Genomic DNA, 16,444 nt, shown 5'->3' on the forward strand with positions numbered 1-16,444 from the left:
CTACAGCACTGCAGTAAATGGAGTGGAGCTGTAATACCAGACACAGCCAGCTAACAGAAGGGGTGCTGTTTCTGAAAACAAACGCTGATTTTTTTTTCCTCTCTTTTTATTAATTCTGGACCAGCTTTGTAAACCTAAAGGGTAAATCAGCAGGACTTGGCACTAGACTGACAAGAAATCTCTGCTGAGAACAGGACAATGCAATATTATAATAAAGATCGAATTTAAAAAAAAGGACAAAATTCCAAACACAATTTAAAAAAGTTCTTTATTTTGTTTTACACAAAGTGCACGTGTCTGTTGTCGTTACAAATCTCACACAAAGTAAGCGTCGGACCGAGGATGAACACTGTGGTCACCCAGCGGTGCGTATTTGCACCATTGACCCCACTTAACTGAGCAATCTTAACCTCACAGTATTAAAATACAATTTACAAATAAAGGTTTTGGGGGTTGTGACTGGCCCCCATCAAGTGTAGTTACATTTGTTGTCTAGTATTAGAAAAACATGGCTGCTTTCTTCCCGAAACAGCGCCACAACTGTCAATGGGTTGTGTCTGGTATTGCAGCATGTCTCTTTTGGTATAAATAGAGATCAGCTTCAATAGCAAACACAACCTATTGTAAGTTATGGCACTTTTTGTAAGAAAACAGGCAAAACTTTCTAATCCTAAATAACCCCCTCAATGTGTTTCTGTCTGGATTGCTCAGCTTGTAGGTAGCATTACTTGACTGCCTGCAGAGCTTGTGTATGGCTGGTACCCTTTAAGGCCAGGACTACATGAAGACTTGGGACACACAGCATCCAGTGTTTGCATAGTGCAGACACGTCAGCAGAGATAAATGTTCAAAAACTACATTAGTTATGTAAGACTTGCCATTTACAAGAGGCTGATTTAAGGTGGAATGTTTAATTTAAGGTGGAATTACAGTGTAGCCCTGGCCAAATAATGGGATGTCACTGGATAAACCACAGGTGTCCTGAGAGGCAGTTCTTTATTCCTGATTTTTCATATGAAGAAACAGGTAATAACTTACAATATGTGTCACCATCTATTCAATAACATGGTACATGATACAGTAATAGTAGAAAAAAAAAACAGCAATAGAGCACATGATAGCCGGGGCTTATGTAATGATAAACAGATACATTTGGTCTCAGATTGTTTTTGATTCATAAGGTCCTTTTTAGGTGAAAATAAATGTTTCCATGTGTTAACATTAAGTAATGGAAAGTGGTGAAGTTTTCATTTATGAATGTTGTTATATGTTGATACTAAGTAACTTAACAGAAAGCGGTGAAATTTTCATTTAATATTTGAAAGAAATGAATTTTTCTATATGTTAATACTAAGTAACTTAACAGAAAGGGATGAAATTTTAATTTAATGTTGGAAAGAAATGACTGTTTCTATATGTTAATACAAAGTAACTTAACAGAAAGGGATGACATTTTCATGTGGGGTTTGAAGGAAATGACTGTTTCTATATGGTAATACTAAGTAACTTAACAGAAAAGGGTGAAATTTTCATTTGGTATTGGAAGGAAATGCCTGTTTCTATATGGTAATACTAAGTAGCTTAATAAAAAGGGGCGAAATTTGCATTTGGTTTCGGGAGGAAATGAAGGTTTCTAAATGTTAGTACTAAGTAACTTAACAAAAAGAGGTGACATTTTGATTTGGTACATTGGGCTTTCTGTCTATAACTTACATAGGCAACCAATAAGATTGCTGCTTGTATTTCCTAACTTGGGATGAAAAATTAATGCTGCAATGTGATTGGTTACTATTGGTCACCATTGTTTTTGCTTGCATTAGTTTCCACAAAGAGACATAAAAAGCTATATCCTATATTTTGAAGGTTGCAAATAGCATTGCAGATGAAAACATAGTCATAAGTTGGCACATTTGCAAAACAAAAATCTTCTTGTTGCTATGTGGCTTTTCTAAAAATTCTCTCAATAAAGTAGCAGTTGATTAACAATCATCCCTATGGCATCAATAAATACAAGACAGGTACTTTGCACACACTGCCACATGATAGTGCATGCCAGTATATGGCCCATTATACTACTTATTTTTTTTCTAATGCGGTTTGTAAACTTTGCCCAGGAGCTCTCAATCCATCTTATAAGTATTTAATTAAAAAAAAAAGGACTTTATCATAAAAAAAACGCAAAAAAAAAAACTAATCAAAACAAAAAAAACACAATAACTAATGTACTGTATAGAAGGTGAAAGATAAATAAAATGATAGAGAAGAGACAATCAATCGTGTAATCGGCTACTATACAAATTTGGTCCAATTTCCCGGTTAATACAACTTCTTAGAACTTTGGATTTCCAGTCTTGGTCTAGAACAATACAACTTATACACATCTCAAGAACTTTCTCAATGGCTTCCATGAATTCCAGTGCAGTGTCAGATACTTTTCCTATTGATCATTGAAATTTTGACACCACCCCCCTCTCCACGATATCCAGGACGACAGGTCACCGGATACAAAAATGACTTTTAATGCCCCGTGGATGTTTCTATGGTACAAGGAATTCAGAGACCATTTCAACAGATGACATCATTACATCTATCACTATCTTTACACATCTTTACTTTTCCTCCAAATTCATGAGAGACTTCTGATTAATGGAAGCTGTGATGTGAAAAATTACTGAGCCATATTGCTTGATATGAGCCTTTTAGGAGGTGTCAAATCTTGGCATTTAGGGATAGTCAGCGCAAAAGAGCAGGGATGATAAACTCTTAGCTCTGGCCAATTAATCTCAACGTATCAAGCAACATGGGCTGATGAGTCAATGGCAATGAGATGAATGCGTCAGACGCCCAGGCTTCTTCTTTTCCGTTTCCCAACGACAAGCTGTTCTCCTTTAAAAAAAAAAAAATTATGTATGATAATAGAAACCTCAAGCCCACCAGGTCCAATATATTCTGAAATATATTGGTCCTGATCTAAATATATCTACAATAAAATATAATCTGAACATCTTTGAAGTCTCCAGCCCACCAGGTCCACTATATTCTGAAAAATATTGGTCCTGATCTAAATACATCTACAATAAAATATAATCTGAACATCTTTGAAGCCTCAAGCCCACCAGGTCCAATATATTCTGAATTATGTTAATCATGATCGAAATATATCTACAATAAAATATAATCTGAACATCTTTGAAGCCTCAGGCCCACCAGGTCCACTATATTCTGAATTATATTAATCATGATCGAAATATAGCTACAATAAAATATAATCTGAACATCTTTGAAGCCTCAAGCCCACCAGGTCCAATATGTTCTGAATTATATTAAGTTTGATCTAAATAAATGGGAAATAAAATATATTCTGAACATATTAGAATCCTCAAGCCCATCATGTTCATTATGTTATCTTTTATATTGAGGGTGAACTTAATAAATCTACAATAAAATATTTGTAGACATCTTGGAATAATAAATGGAAACCTCAAGCCCACCAGGTCCACTATGTTATTACTTATATAAAAATTTCTTGCATAATATGACGACTAAATAAAGGCCTGATAAATCAATAATGTGGAAAATGTTCGGGGACACCACCGCCAACAAAGTCTTCTACAATAGGCTATTTTTTAACAGGCCAATCCTCTGGTCAAGGAATCTATAATATTCCAAAAAAACTAGATTGTTGACAAGTGTGGAGGCCATATCCCATATGATTTATATATATACTTTGTAGTAACCATCATTATCTATTTGAAGAACAAAATTATGGGATACCATACCTTTCTCTCCTCTTGGACCCCTGGGTCCTTGTGGTCCAACATATCCCTGCTCTCCTCTGTCACCTATGGAAATATAGTATATATTTACATGAGTAGTCCTATATAGACAGCCATCCTTCATTCATTATTAGATAGACCTCTATGGTGAGAAATGGACCACGCTGACTTATAATGGATTCAGTTGGGGTGCGGGAACCTCCATAGAAACCTCCCAATGGAGGCTAGAAGCAGGAATATGAACAAAGTCTAGGACTAAATATTATATAAATATATTATGTGCATAAATACATGTCAATTGCTAACATAATGGAGGCTAGTGGTCTTTTTGAGCTGGTGTGAACCTTTTTCGACTGGTCAGATATTAAAAAAAGGAAAGTCTCAATGATGAGCTGGATTTACTGGAAAATCTATATACTACTAAAGTAAATGTCAAAATAAAAAAAAGTTAAAAAGTTACTTTTTAAGACAGAATTCTTTATAATGACTCACCTTTGGCACCGGGGAATCCTCTATCTCCCTTCTGACCTTGTAGACCACGTGGTCCAGGAATGGTCCCATGACCTGTCAAATAAAATGGGTCTTAGTTGGGTTGGAGGCTCTTTACGGAACAAAATATTGACTAAAATTTCATAAAATGTCTTCCTTACGTCTGAAAACCTCCATGAGATCGGTGGTGATGTTTGCATGGGTTGCATATACTTGACAAATTCCGGGTGGTCCTGGTGGTCCTGGAGGCCCTTGAGTACCAGCCATAACAGATCTATGAAGTCCTAAACTCATATCTCCAAGTAAACCTTGGTCTAAAAGAGAGACCAAAAATATTACAACCTTGTTCTGAAATGTGTATGAAATTAGTAAATGTTAAGTCTTGCCCCATTTTGATTGAGTTGGGTAAAGTTATCCAAAAACCCCTCTTATGAGTAACCTAAAGGACTTCTACTAGGGATTTACTTAAAGGGTTTTCTCCACCATAAAAAAATGGAATATTATTGTCGGAGGTCCGATTTCTGGACTCCCATAGATCCTCATTATGATGGAGCTTCGGCACTAGTTGAGTTCTGCGACCCTACCATAATTTTTGGCTGCATAGGATACTTACTCTGAAACTGTTCTGCCACTCGGGTTGCAACTTCACTATAATCCAAGGCAAATGACGATCCTGACGATAAGGAGCTACTGGATATTGAGGATGATGACATCACACCACTGTCTCCTTTAGGACCTCTTATCCCTTGAAGTCCAGGTGGCCCAGGTGGTCCTGGTGGTCCAGTGACATACCTACGAATGTTGTCACCTGTGGAAGAATTCACAACCATTAATAGATAAACCACCACACAAATATACTTATATACAGGATATCCAAGCTGTAAATAAGTATATTTTGTACTCTCTACACATCCACACATCCTTGTGTCGAAGTGGAACAATTTGTGTTTTAAATTAGTGAATGTATTCTTACTTGTCAGATACTCCATTAGTTCAGTCCTAAAGCGATTGCTCCTGTCGTCCTCAGCATAAGAGACCAGACTATCTCCATTGCCTGGTGGGCCTTGTGGTCCTGGAGGTCCTGGCGGTCCTGGTGGGCCTGAGACAAACCCAGTATCTAAAGAAATTAAATAATGTTATATATAATTTGACCTTAGAAACTGAGAAAGGATGAACATTATGTGAAAATCTAATTTAAAATCTATTTTTTTATATTTTTTGTTGCATTAGCGTAATTAATATAATGTACTGAATGGAGAGTTTGAGTTTTAAGGACTGATGTTGGCCTTAAAACTCCTGAGATAGCTGCCGACTAAACATTTGTTCGGTAGACAGATATTCCAGACTCCCCCATGCACAAGAGCACTCTTTATTCATTGGGGGATAAGTGAAAGCTGCTGCCAGACACTTTTGGCAGCATCTTATCTCTCATCCTCTACATACAAGAGAATTGGGTGTTGAAATCTCAACTATTTAATGTCGGGGGGAGAGTCAGGAAGCTCATACACACATCGGATGGTCGGCCAGTCTTACAACATTAATTTGGGCCTATTTTATATTTAGTTTGTACTGAACTTACTCTGGAGATAGGTGGAAATGTCTTCTTTTTCGAAGCTGGTCAGACTAGTGCCCGGAGCTCCTGGAGGTCCCATAGGTCCTTGGGGTCCAGGGCGACCTGGATGTCCTGCTTGACCTGGTGGTCCAGGTGGACCAACAACGCCCCTGAATTCAGATGCTACATGAATAAATACAAAATAAATCTTTATCATTGAAACTGGTATTTAATTGTATAACATGATATGTAGATTTAAGATAATTTGAGTCCGAACTTTGTTCAGTTGGGGGGGAGCTAAGTGATAAACTTGAAGAACTTGGGCATCAGCAAGAAAGCAAGCACACTATTTCAGTGACTAAAGAGGATTCTCCTGACATGTCCCAAGAAATAATAGTGAAGCATCTATTTTTTTAGACCCCTGTATTGTGCCACTCCTCTGTTATTCCCCTTAGTAATGTATGAATAAATTGACAAATGGGCGTTACTATTCTCCCTTTTTTAAATAGGCATGCCCTTATACTGACTAACACTGATTGGTCAACTAACTTATTTTTACACGTCTGACATTCACAGTCCGAGTATGGATTGCGATGTTCTCACCGACTGCGGGTCTCCAGCCTCATAGGCATATAGGAAGCCGTTGAGTTAAGGTCAGGAGATCCCCGCGGCCGGTCCCGACATCGAGGTCTGTACCCAGACTGTGAATGTTGGACGTCTGAAACATCATCAATAATTAACTGATGGATAATGGACATCCTGCACATAGAAAAATCTTTCTTACTTTGAAGCAAAGCTGCTAAGTCACCATATTGCGATCCTGGTAATCCTGGAAGTCCTGGTGGACCAGGAGGTCCTGGAATGCCAATTCTCAGTCCAGAGGCTAGAAAACATCAGTCACTTTATTATTCTGTGCTTTCCGATTAACATATAATAATAATAATAATAATAATGATAATAATGAAATACTTACTCTGCAGCACTGATAAGATTTCTTCATATGTAACTGGAGGTCCCGGGATTGTTCCTGCACCATCGGATGAAGTTAAGCCTGAACCTAGTGATAAAAAAGATTAATACATTCACCAGTTCTTTACAATTTGCCAGAACCAATGTTTAGTAAAGGCCGTATCTTATCAATATAATTGTCCTTTTTTTCCCCAATATCAGAATTATTGTGCTTTACCTCTTATGTAGCTCATGACTCGGCTGGCCAGTTCTGCGTAGTCCACTTCCTGTCCACCTGGTGGCCCTGGTGGTCCCTGTGGCCCTATTAAGTAATTTCTGACATTTTCACCTAAATACAAATGTGTTATATTTAATCTCATATTAATGGTTAAGGTTCTATCTATGTCCACTACAGAGGTATTAGTAAGTAACGTGGCGGAGTCACTTACTTTGGAGATATTGTGCAATATATTGTTGAACTTCTTCGGCTCCACGAACAGAATCACCAGGAGATCCAGGAGGGCCAGGAGGACCTGGTGGGCCAGGAGGACCGGGTGGGCCTGGAGATCCTTGGCCAGGTCTTCCTCCAGGTGGACCTAAAATATATAAAACAGGTTATATCGGAGTACAGTTTTCTATACAACGATGTACGGTAAGATGTTATTGAGAGTATGACGAAAAATGGATGTAGAGAAGGAATGGTCTGCTCTAGGATGTTGCTTAAGGTTGTCTAGTAGACTTGGGTGGACATACACTTTCTCTTGGAATGGAAACCTGTGGAGATTAATATCTGGACAGGTTCTCACCTCTAGAACTTCCTGGTATACCGGGAGCACCTGGGATTCCAGCTTCACCTGCAAGTAGTGAATAATGACATTATGTGAGTGTGACCAGATCATCCGTGGGTACAGGAGACCTATGCAAAATTCTTATTCATCAGTATAGACCAATTCTTTGCACCATCATGATTTTTTCAGACCAATAACTGGTCTGGGTCAATGTGGCCAGCAATGTATGGGACACTGTGGCTAGCTCTGTCTTAAAAGTCCCGCAGCTGACACCGTTATGTCCGCTCTGTGGGTGCACTGTTCCTGGCAATATTTTGTCTGTTACTGATTTTAGACCAGGTAGATATTTTGATGTGGCCTATATATGAACGTTTAGAGCATGGTGCATCCTCCCTTCTCAAAAGCATCTATAAACTAAAATATTTTGCATCTGGGCGAAAAACGGATGAATACAGGTATTCCCATAACAAAAGTTCAAACTGGCCCCCATCTGATCCCTACTCTTTGATTGTTTGGGAGGCCCCTTCATCTAACCGCTTAGATGCCATGGTCACTACTCATCAGGGCATCTAAACTGCTACGATAAGAACCGTCTCCAATCTCAGCAGTTACGGGTGGGTGTCTGCTGTAGAAACCAACAAGTACCCCCCAATTATGGAGTGGTCTCAGCATGTAAGCTTGCTCTATACATCTCTTTCCAATTACTGACATACATGTACATATACAGCAGATGGCAGGAGAACAAGGCCGGCACCAGGCAGGGTACGGAGCTGTTAGGCACCAGCCCCCACAGCTCATGGACCTCGTAGAAGTCATGATTTTGTGATCCAATAACAATGAGAGTGGGGATGAACAGATTTAAAAGGCTTATCCAGGTTGGAAAATTGATGCCCTAGCCTTAGGATCGATCATCAATATTAGAGGGGTGCCAACTCTCGGCACTTCTGCTGGTCAACTGTTTAAAGAGGCCATGATGCTCAGTCCTTTCAACTAGCTGATTGTCAGGGGTGCTGAGAGCAAGTCTTATATTGATGGCTGTCAATTTTAAACAACCTGGAGAGCCCCTTTAATGTGTAGGCTATATAAAGCTGTCTATTATTATATCAGTCTTTGAGAGTTGCCATCACATCTCATGCTGAAGCTCAAGTACATGTGGCTGAAATACCAAACACAGACCGTGTACAAAGGGAAGAACGTTGTAGACATAGCCAGTCGTTGTCATGGTTGTGTCAGAGGTAACAGACAGTCGCCCTGCAGTTGGTTGCAGGAGATCTTTACATTTGGCATTACAGACATCTTCTTAGAGGCTGGCTGTCTCTAGGATCCAGCGGCTACCTCCCTCTGGCTAATTAGATCCCTGGCCTGAGTGTATAAATACCTGGTGTGTCTGAGAGGGAGGTGCCGGCGATATTCATTACTACTTGTGAGGCTTTAGCAAGAGAAATACTTTGTCCTCTCAGGAGCTTGAGGCTGTGTGCGCATTTGTTTGGAGTCGTCTAAAGCTAAGCAATTCCCCCCATTTGTCTACCCTTGTTGTCTATAGAGTTTAGTGGAGATTACGCTAGGGAAAGTCAGGACGAGGCACGTGTGAATTGGTGAAGAGCCAATATAGGGGCGGTAGTTGAGACAGGGTGACACTAGACCAGACTAGGAGGTCTCCACTCCCCCCTTTCCCTAGTATCTGGGCTCCCTTTCCCTCTTCCCTCTGTGTTACACTAAGTCTTTCTCACACCCCGCGTGACAGTCGTAGAAAGAACAGAGGAAATTAAAATAATGTTAAATAGTTTGGCTTCAAGCTACATGGAACACATGATATAGATGTTTTGTGTATTTTACCTCTTTCTCCAGGTGATCCTGGTTGGCCAGGACTTCCAGGTGATCCTGGTGATCCCGGAGATCCTGGTGATCCTGGATTGCCTGGTGGTCCGTTAGGTCCAACAGTTGCAGGTCCTGCAACGTCATATGTTGTTTGTTATAGCGTAATGATCAAGGTATGTGTATATATTTCAGAATGTTCCACAAAAAAAAATGTAAACTGACCGTCACGGCCGGGTGGTCCTGAAACTCCTGGTTGACCTGGATCTCCTGGTTGTCCTGCACGATAAAGAAGATGCTTATCAACGATCCTGAATCTTTGCTATTGCACTAAAATTGCTTTCATTGTAAAAGTACAATAAAAAAAATTATTACATCGATCTTACCTGGTTGTCCTGGTTGACCTCTTTGACCTGGATCACCTGGGTCTCCTTTAGTTCCTGGTGGACCAGGGGGTCCAGCAGGACCAGCGGCTCCATCTGTAGAAACAACAGTCTTGACTATCAATAATGCTTTGCAATGTTTCCAGGCAATTTTTAAAAGGATTGTTCTCATACCTGTTGATGATGCAGTTCCTGCTGGCCCTGCTGGTCCTGCTGGCCCGGCTGGTCCGGCTGGGCCTGCTGGGCCTTCTGAGCCTGGGGATCCTGGTTTACCATCCTTGGCCTCTCCTGTTGATCACAGAGGAAAGGAAAATGTTTCATATAAAGGTTTTCCATATTATTTCTTATGAAGTGAAAGCAATTGTTACAGGATTAAAATACAGTATCCATACCTGGTGGTCCTGCGGGACCCGCGGGACCTGAGGGACCTGCTTGGCCTGAGGCACCTGGTGGGCCTTGAGCACCAGGAGCACCTTGAGCACCTGCTTGTCCTGGTGGACCTTGAATTGAAGCTCCTAACATAAATCAGAATCTTAGGGTTACTTTCAGCTTGGGAAAATGGTTGTTTGAAGTTCTTTATTAGGCTTTTGTGGGAAATGTTTTCTCTGCTTTGGTTTTTTTTATGCTTCTATATTCAATAGTATGAGAAATTATACTGATGATGATCCTTTATAATGAGGGTCTAACCTGGGGGTCCTGGTGGTCCTGGTAATCCGGGGGGTCCTGGCAATTGCTGTGCTGTGTATGAACCTGGGGATGATAACAAGATGTTATTTTTCAGTTTTTTCAATTTATTTTATTTTCATGTAAAGGAAACCCATTAGCAAAATAATGATACCCCAACCCCAACTGCGAGCTGCATTATTTACTGAATTATTCCAACTATGCTTTAAAGTGCTGTATCCTCTAAACTAGCATAAAGTCCAATTCATCATTAAATTTGCGCCTTTTTCGGAGTGAATTTTTTAAATTTTTATTTATTTTGTGCTGTGATCCATGTTTGCTTCTCCCCGTCGCTTTCCTCTTTTCTTCAATGTGAGCCTAGTCAGCCACTTCCAGATGATTTTGCCTAATTATTCATTTGTGACTTTTCTAACACAGTAACGTAGGTCGAATAAAGACCTAGGTCCATCAAGTCCCCCCCCCAAAAAAAAGTTTACATTTTTGCACAAATTTACTCCACTATTCCTCACCCCCCAAAAAAGTTGAAATTTTTGCACAAATTTACTCCACTATACTCCAGCTGTTTTTTTTGTAGTTACTTTTTTTTACATACAGTTGAAAACAATTCTGAAATATTTTAAAGGATTTTGCACATTTTTCATTTTAAAAAGGCACAAAAAAGAGTAAAAGAAAAATGTTTGAATTTGCGGAAGCATCATCAAACATCGTGCACCGTTTTGATGAATTTGGCACAATATTCAACAGCGCAAAAAGAAAGATGATGAAAATACTTAATATAATGCACATGATGAATCGGGGTCATACTTTTAATACTAATTTGCACTAGGTGGTACATAAAGGGGTCATGGAGAACGAAGCATCTACTGTGCCGTTTTCACCCATGTATTGGTGCATAAAGAAAGACATGTCATTGGAGGGAAGGGTGAAAACTTTCCAGTTGATGCTTTTTCCCGATGCATAGCACCAAGATTAAATACGTTTGGGATTGGGTCAGTTTCTCATTCAGTCGTGCCTGAAACAGAGTCCGATGCACAAACCGGTCGTGGGCCTACTGATCCGAACTTGACAGCCTCGTTGGCCTATATTAAGTTCAGATCGAGAGACCCACGGCCAATTCAAGTATCACTGTCAGTAGGCGGATAGTGTTTCACGGACGTCTGAATGAAGACTTAACATCGGTCTGTGTCTTCATTGGTCCTTAGGGGTAAAGAAATCATTTTAAGTCTAAGCGACAAGAAACAGAAAATTTTGCATTATGAAAACGTACTTTCTGGTCTTGAATATGAAACTCCGGGCTCTCCGATCTCTCCTCTGGCTCCCTTGGCACCTAGAAGAGAAATACATTACGTAAATTATTACCAAACTGTTATAAAATGATCTCCCTAATAATCTATATCACTAATAATATTAATAATAATTTGAAATATTTTTTATTTTACCTGGTATTCCTGGAAGACCGGATGGACCGATGGGACCTAGAAAGTACCATGAAAAGTATTATTCTAAACTGAGGGTAGAGGGTAACATAGACGACAAGATCATCGCGCCAGGGCCATACGTAGAGGTGAGGTGGACCCCTCTTCTGATGATGGTTAACTATCACCACTCCTGACCATATGGCAATACCGAACTTTGTGCTTGTTTATCCCCCATCTTTTTTTCAAGTTCCTTTTTCAGAGGGTTGAAACAAAACCCTCTAACAAGAGACAGTTACCGTTGTAATTCTTGGGTGGTTCTGGTCCCACTAGATGCTGTTGTGTTTCATTATTGTTTTGCCATGTTGGTGTTTCATTTACCGGGCACCATATTTTCTGGAATACTTTGTGAAGTTGACTTATTGCATTTACGATAAGTGTCTAAGTAGTGTTCTGGGGATTGATTGGAAAGTGTGTTGGGATGGCGCCCAGCCGGTGACCACCCAGGGCAATATTCCTCTGTGGGTACGTAGGTGACTCTGTGGAAGTTTGAGTGGTGCTAACCGTGGCACGTGTTTCAGAAAAGCAAGGCAACGCTTGTGCAGAAGCGTCAGGAGACTACCAGGGTGTCAGAGGGCGAAAAGGCCTCTGTTTCCCTCCACTCATGGTCAGTTGTAGAGGCCATGAGCAGCAGGTTGGAACTCTGCATCCTGAACACCTGTGACTTGCAGATGGGACACATTAACAAACTATGGTGTGCTACCCCTGGCTATGTCATAGAGGGTTGACTATCTTTGTGGCTGCGCCAGGTGGGAAAGACCAGCCACTCATATGTGGAGAGTGAAAGTCATATTATAAGAGCATGGTAAGGTGAAATAAGTGCTATGGAGTTGTTGAGCACTTGCAGAAGAGTGGCAGAACCGGTGCCAGGACCACAGGGTGAGAGAGTGAGTCGTTGAGGGTGGAAGTGTTATGGCCATGGAGCAAGAAAATCGAGTGAGGCCTCCGAGGTGTGAGGGATCAGATGTGAGTTGAACAAAAAATGCCCACAATAAGCAGGTCAGAGGGGGCAAGCATCCTGTGGCTTTGACAATATCCTCTGTATCTGGCAGAAAAGATTGACTGAGCGCTACCCGGCTGGTGATGGTAATGTGGAGAGGCCACTGAAAGTGTGTGAGGAACCGAGCTGGAGGAGGTGACACCTGTGAGGGGTAGAGAGAGAATTGCAAGACTTTTAAACCTATCTGTTGAATTGCTTAAGTGTTTTCCTCCTTATGGAAGATAACAAGTAAAAATGTTGAAATGTTGTCCTGCCATAAGTTGTGGTTCTTCACGTTTCCTGCCTAGCTGCCAAGTCCTGAGGTTATAGAGGATGTTCTACCATCTGAGGCACCTAATACTCCTTGGCTTAATTCGCTACACTCTTGTCTTCTTCTGTGAAGATGGGATACCTGACTTCCGAAGATCAAGCCAAGATGGCTGGGCCCTTTTTCTCCATGGGCCCCATAGCAGTGACATTCTGTGTATGATTTTAGCTTATAAACCTCATATTCCAAGCTGTGTGTGCATACCTGAAACTCCTGGTGATCCTGGTGGTCCCACTGGTCCTGGTGGTCCTGGTGGACCCTGGATAGCATAAGAGCTACCATCTGGAAGAAACAAATTATGCATTGAGAATATAGTGCAGATAAGAAGATTAAGAAAAGTGGATCATTAGGATGTCTGGTATTAAAGATCAATTCTATTGAAGTGAATGTAGCTGAGCTGCAATACCAGACGCAACCTCTAGATGGGTATGGGGCTATTTCTAAAAGAAAAAAAAAAAAAAAAAGCAGCCATGTTTTTCTAGTTCTGTATACCCACCGAGGAACCTATATATCTTGTTAATTCTCTAATTGTTAATACACACCTGTAGAGATTCTTCCTGGGTCGCCAGCATCACCTAAAAAAAAGGAGAAAAAAAATGTATGACGGCAGTACAGTACAAGACATGAACGTAATTATACCAATAAATATTAATGTAAAGAGAGACATTTTGTAAAATTTACCTTTAGCTCCAGCTCGTCCGGGATTGCCGGGTGGTCCTAAAATAACCAGAAATAACATGATTGAAAAGAAAATTTTGGGAAGAATGGCAAAATTGGGAACTTGGTATTAGTATCTATAGTGATTAAAGTTAATGGGGTGCTTCTGGTTTAGAAAATTCAAATTCGAATAGTCGAAAATGTATGCGCTTATAGAGATGGCTCCCTTCTATAGCCCCCCCCCCATCGCTTATGGTACAATCAGGAACTGATTATCAGCTTTTTCGGGTGGTCAGATCCTTTATGCCGGCATTGTTGTATGCAGATCATTGTTATTGGGGAATAAAGGGGATGTCCTGCTAACAGCATGATACTGTGTAGAGACAGAAGGAGAGTATTGGCGATCATTATATCCCCAGCATTGTGTAATGCTGGTAGACAAGCGCTGAATGACTTGTCATATAGTCGATGAGCGCTCGTTAAGGTGCTGTTATGGGTGTGTCAGATGAGACAGACAGTCTACCTGCAGTTGGTTGGAGAGATCTCTACGTTTGGCATTACAGACACCTTCTTAGATCTGTCTCACTCTAGTACCCAGCGGCTACCACCCTCTTGGTGATTAACACCCTGGTCTGGGTGTTTAAATACTTTCAGTTTGCAATAGGGAGGCGCCGGTGATATTCACGTTTCCTTGTAAAAGCTTGCAGCTAGTGCAGTTTGCTTACTTCCTCTCGGGTGCTCTGGCGGACATTTGGGGTAATCTCTCTGAAGTAGTCTCAAGCTTAGTTACTTTCCCCTGTGTCTGTCTTCCTTGTTGTCTTTAGTTGTTAGTGGGGACTGACTAGTGCTCACCCCCTTCCCTATCCAGGGCCAAGCTCTAGGGAAATACAGGGTTTTAGGTTCCTGTGCGGCGATTGGTGAGGAACCAATATAGAGACAATAGGGGAGACAGGGTGATATCAGATCAACCTAGGAGGTCTCCACTCTCCCTTTCCCTAGTGAATAGGCTCCCTTCCCCTCATCCCTTCGTGTTGCACTTAGTCTTTCCCATACCTTGCGTGACAGGTGCATTGACTAGCCAAAATTTTCCCTGTCTAAATTAATCAGATAGATGTGGATTTTTGGGAGGGAATTGTGTAATACTCTATTTCTCCTGTGGGGGCACTGCAGGGAAATTAGGCACTTGCAACCACACAGATTTACATCTGATCGCTAAGAATCTTTAAACTCACAAAAATCTGATATTTGCAGTTTTAGGAACATATCTAAGTGCTTAGTATGTGTATTACATTGGGTCCAGGTCTCTTTTACAGGGATTGTCCCTTTTTATTTGCAATATCGATCGCTGTGGATCCGGCTTCCGAAAAACTCCAGCCAATTGTATTTTTCCCCTGGCCGTCCCCAATATATATCGGCAGTCCAGGCCAATACAGCCACCCTCCATGTCATGGGTTAGAGTAGAGGGGGCTCTATGTAATTAACCCGCTCACTGCTGGGGTCTGTACATCTCTTGTTAACACAACAGGCTGAGTTCTATTACCTGGTGGGCCTTGTGCTCCGGCCAAACCTAAAAATAAAGCAAAAATACAAGGTAATCGAATCTATTAGTCTATGTAACTACACAGAAGCGTAACCATTGTGCCAGGAGGAGCAGCTTTCTACGAGGATTTGCTTTCACTCTATGAATAATACAAGCGACAACTAAACAGAAAGTATCATGTGGAACTGGAGACGTTGCGCTTTGTGGGACTGCGCACTAAATCAATTATTCATACTTTAAACTTTCGGTGACATTTGGTGTCGTGTGCGCCCATGGATGGTCCCGGCAAACAACCCCGAATGCTGGGAGGCTACGAGGAGTCAGATTAGAGAGCGTCATGCCTTTTATTCATCCATATATCTTATGTTATTCTAGATTTACCCTTCGAGGGATTCTCCACTTTTTTACGCGCAGAAAATGAGGGTTTTGGTTCTGGATTATGTCTATGATGCTACAACATTGTCAGATGAGAGATTCTCTGCAGAGTCATGATGTGAGGAGGGAAGATGGGGAAAATACCAGAGGCTAATATTACACTCTTTGGGTTTCTTCGAGGGTATGTTCACACTGATTTTTTTTTCTACGTGGTTTTCGGTGCTGATGCCAAGCCACAAATCAATGGGAAACTTATAAACGGAAATGAAGAAACTCTTCGTTGATTTGGGTAAAAAAAACAAAACACCAAAAAGGGAAAATCCATGTAAAAAAAAAAAAAACCTCTGTGTGAACATACCTCAAAAAGCATGGGAAGAAAGAAGCAATGGTAAAGTGCCCTCTAATATGTAGAAATCAGCAACAGAAGGTATTCAGAAGTGTACCTGGCAGGCCGGGGTCTCCTGATGATCCAGGTGGACCTCTTGGTCCTGGTTGCCCAATAGGACCTTGTTCACCTAAAATCACATATAGGCTAAATTAATATATGGGTTTCATGGCATGGAATTCTGGCTTATAGTCCATGATGGCTATGGTCACTTATAAGGTTCATTCCTTACCCCGTTGACCTTGATGTCCATCTGGCCCAGGAGGTCCT

At 40.9% G+C, this 16,444-nt stretch overlaps 1 protein-coding gene across 2 annotated transcripts in view; it reads right to left on the minus strand.

Annotated features, from left to right (window-relative positions):
• Nucleotides 1-254: 254 nt before the first annotated feature.
• Nucleotides 255-16,444, minus strand: part of COL17A1 (collagen type XVII alpha 1 chain) — a 61,423-nt gene continuing 45,233 nt past the window's right edge. The window contains exons 30-55 of one of the 2 annotated variants that reach the window (XM_073685190.1): nucleotides 16,407-16,442; nucleotides 16,233-16,304; nucleotides 15,415-15,441; nucleotides 13,899-13,934; nucleotides 13,760-13,792; nucleotides 13,422-13,499; nucleotides 11,875-11,910; nucleotides 11,703-11,762; nucleotides 10,439-10,501; nucleotides 10,144-10,266; nucleotides 9,926-10,039; nucleotides 9,755-9,847; nucleotides 9,594-9,647; nucleotides 9,390-9,503; nucleotides 7,572-7,619; nucleotides 7,215-7,361; nucleotides 7,004-7,087; nucleotides 6,791-6,874; nucleotides 6,602-6,700; nucleotides 5,845-6,000; nucleotides 5,239-5,382; nucleotides 4,879-5,073; nucleotides 4,427-4,579; nucleotides 4,269-4,340; nucleotides 3,780-3,842; nucleotides 255-2,886 (exon numbers count right to left, since the gene is read on the minus strand). In XM_073685190.1, the coding sequence (XP_073541291.1) occupies nucleotides 2,837-2,886; nucleotides 3,780-3,842; nucleotides 4,269-4,340; nucleotides 4,427-4,579; nucleotides 4,879-5,073; nucleotides 5,239-5,382; nucleotides 5,845-6,000; nucleotides 6,602-6,700; nucleotides 6,791-6,874; nucleotides 7,004-7,087; nucleotides 7,215-7,361; nucleotides 7,572-7,619; nucleotides 9,390-9,503; nucleotides 9,594-9,647; nucleotides 9,755-9,847; nucleotides 9,926-10,039; nucleotides 10,144-10,266; nucleotides 10,439-10,501; nucleotides 11,703-11,762; nucleotides 11,875-11,910; nucleotides 13,422-13,499; nucleotides 13,760-13,792; nucleotides 13,899-13,934; nucleotides 15,415-15,441; nucleotides 16,233-16,304; nucleotides 16,407-16,442 (2,234 nt within the window). In that variant the 3' untranslated portion in view covers nucleotides 255-2,836. Of the gene's footprint in view, nucleotides 2,887-3,779; nucleotides 3,843-4,268; nucleotides 4,341-4,426; nucleotides 4,580-4,878; nucleotides 5,074-5,238; nucleotides 5,383-5,844; nucleotides 6,001-6,601; nucleotides 6,701-6,790; nucleotides 6,875-7,003; nucleotides 7,115-7,214; nucleotides 7,362-7,571; nucleotides 7,620-9,389; nucleotides 9,504-9,593; nucleotides 9,648-9,754; nucleotides 9,848-9,925; nucleotides 10,040-10,143; nucleotides 10,267-10,438; nucleotides 10,502-11,702; nucleotides 11,763-11,874; nucleotides 11,911-13,421; nucleotides 13,500-13,759; nucleotides 13,793-13,898; nucleotides 13,935-15,414; nucleotides 15,442-16,232; nucleotides 16,305-16,406; nucleotides 16,443-16,444 lie in introns of both variants that reach the window. The other variant, XM_073685189.1, reaches the window with a different exon arrangement.

Source organism: Phyllobates terribilis, unplaced genomic scaffold, assembly GCF_046119375.1.
Source record: "Phyllobates terribilis strain yellow unplaced genomic scaffold, ASM4611937v1 Scaffold_5__5_contigs__length_657084704, whole genome shotgun sequence".
Classification (NCBI taxonomy): Eukaryota; Metazoa; Chordata; class Amphibia; order Anura; family Dendrobatidae; genus Phyllobates; species Phyllobates terribilis.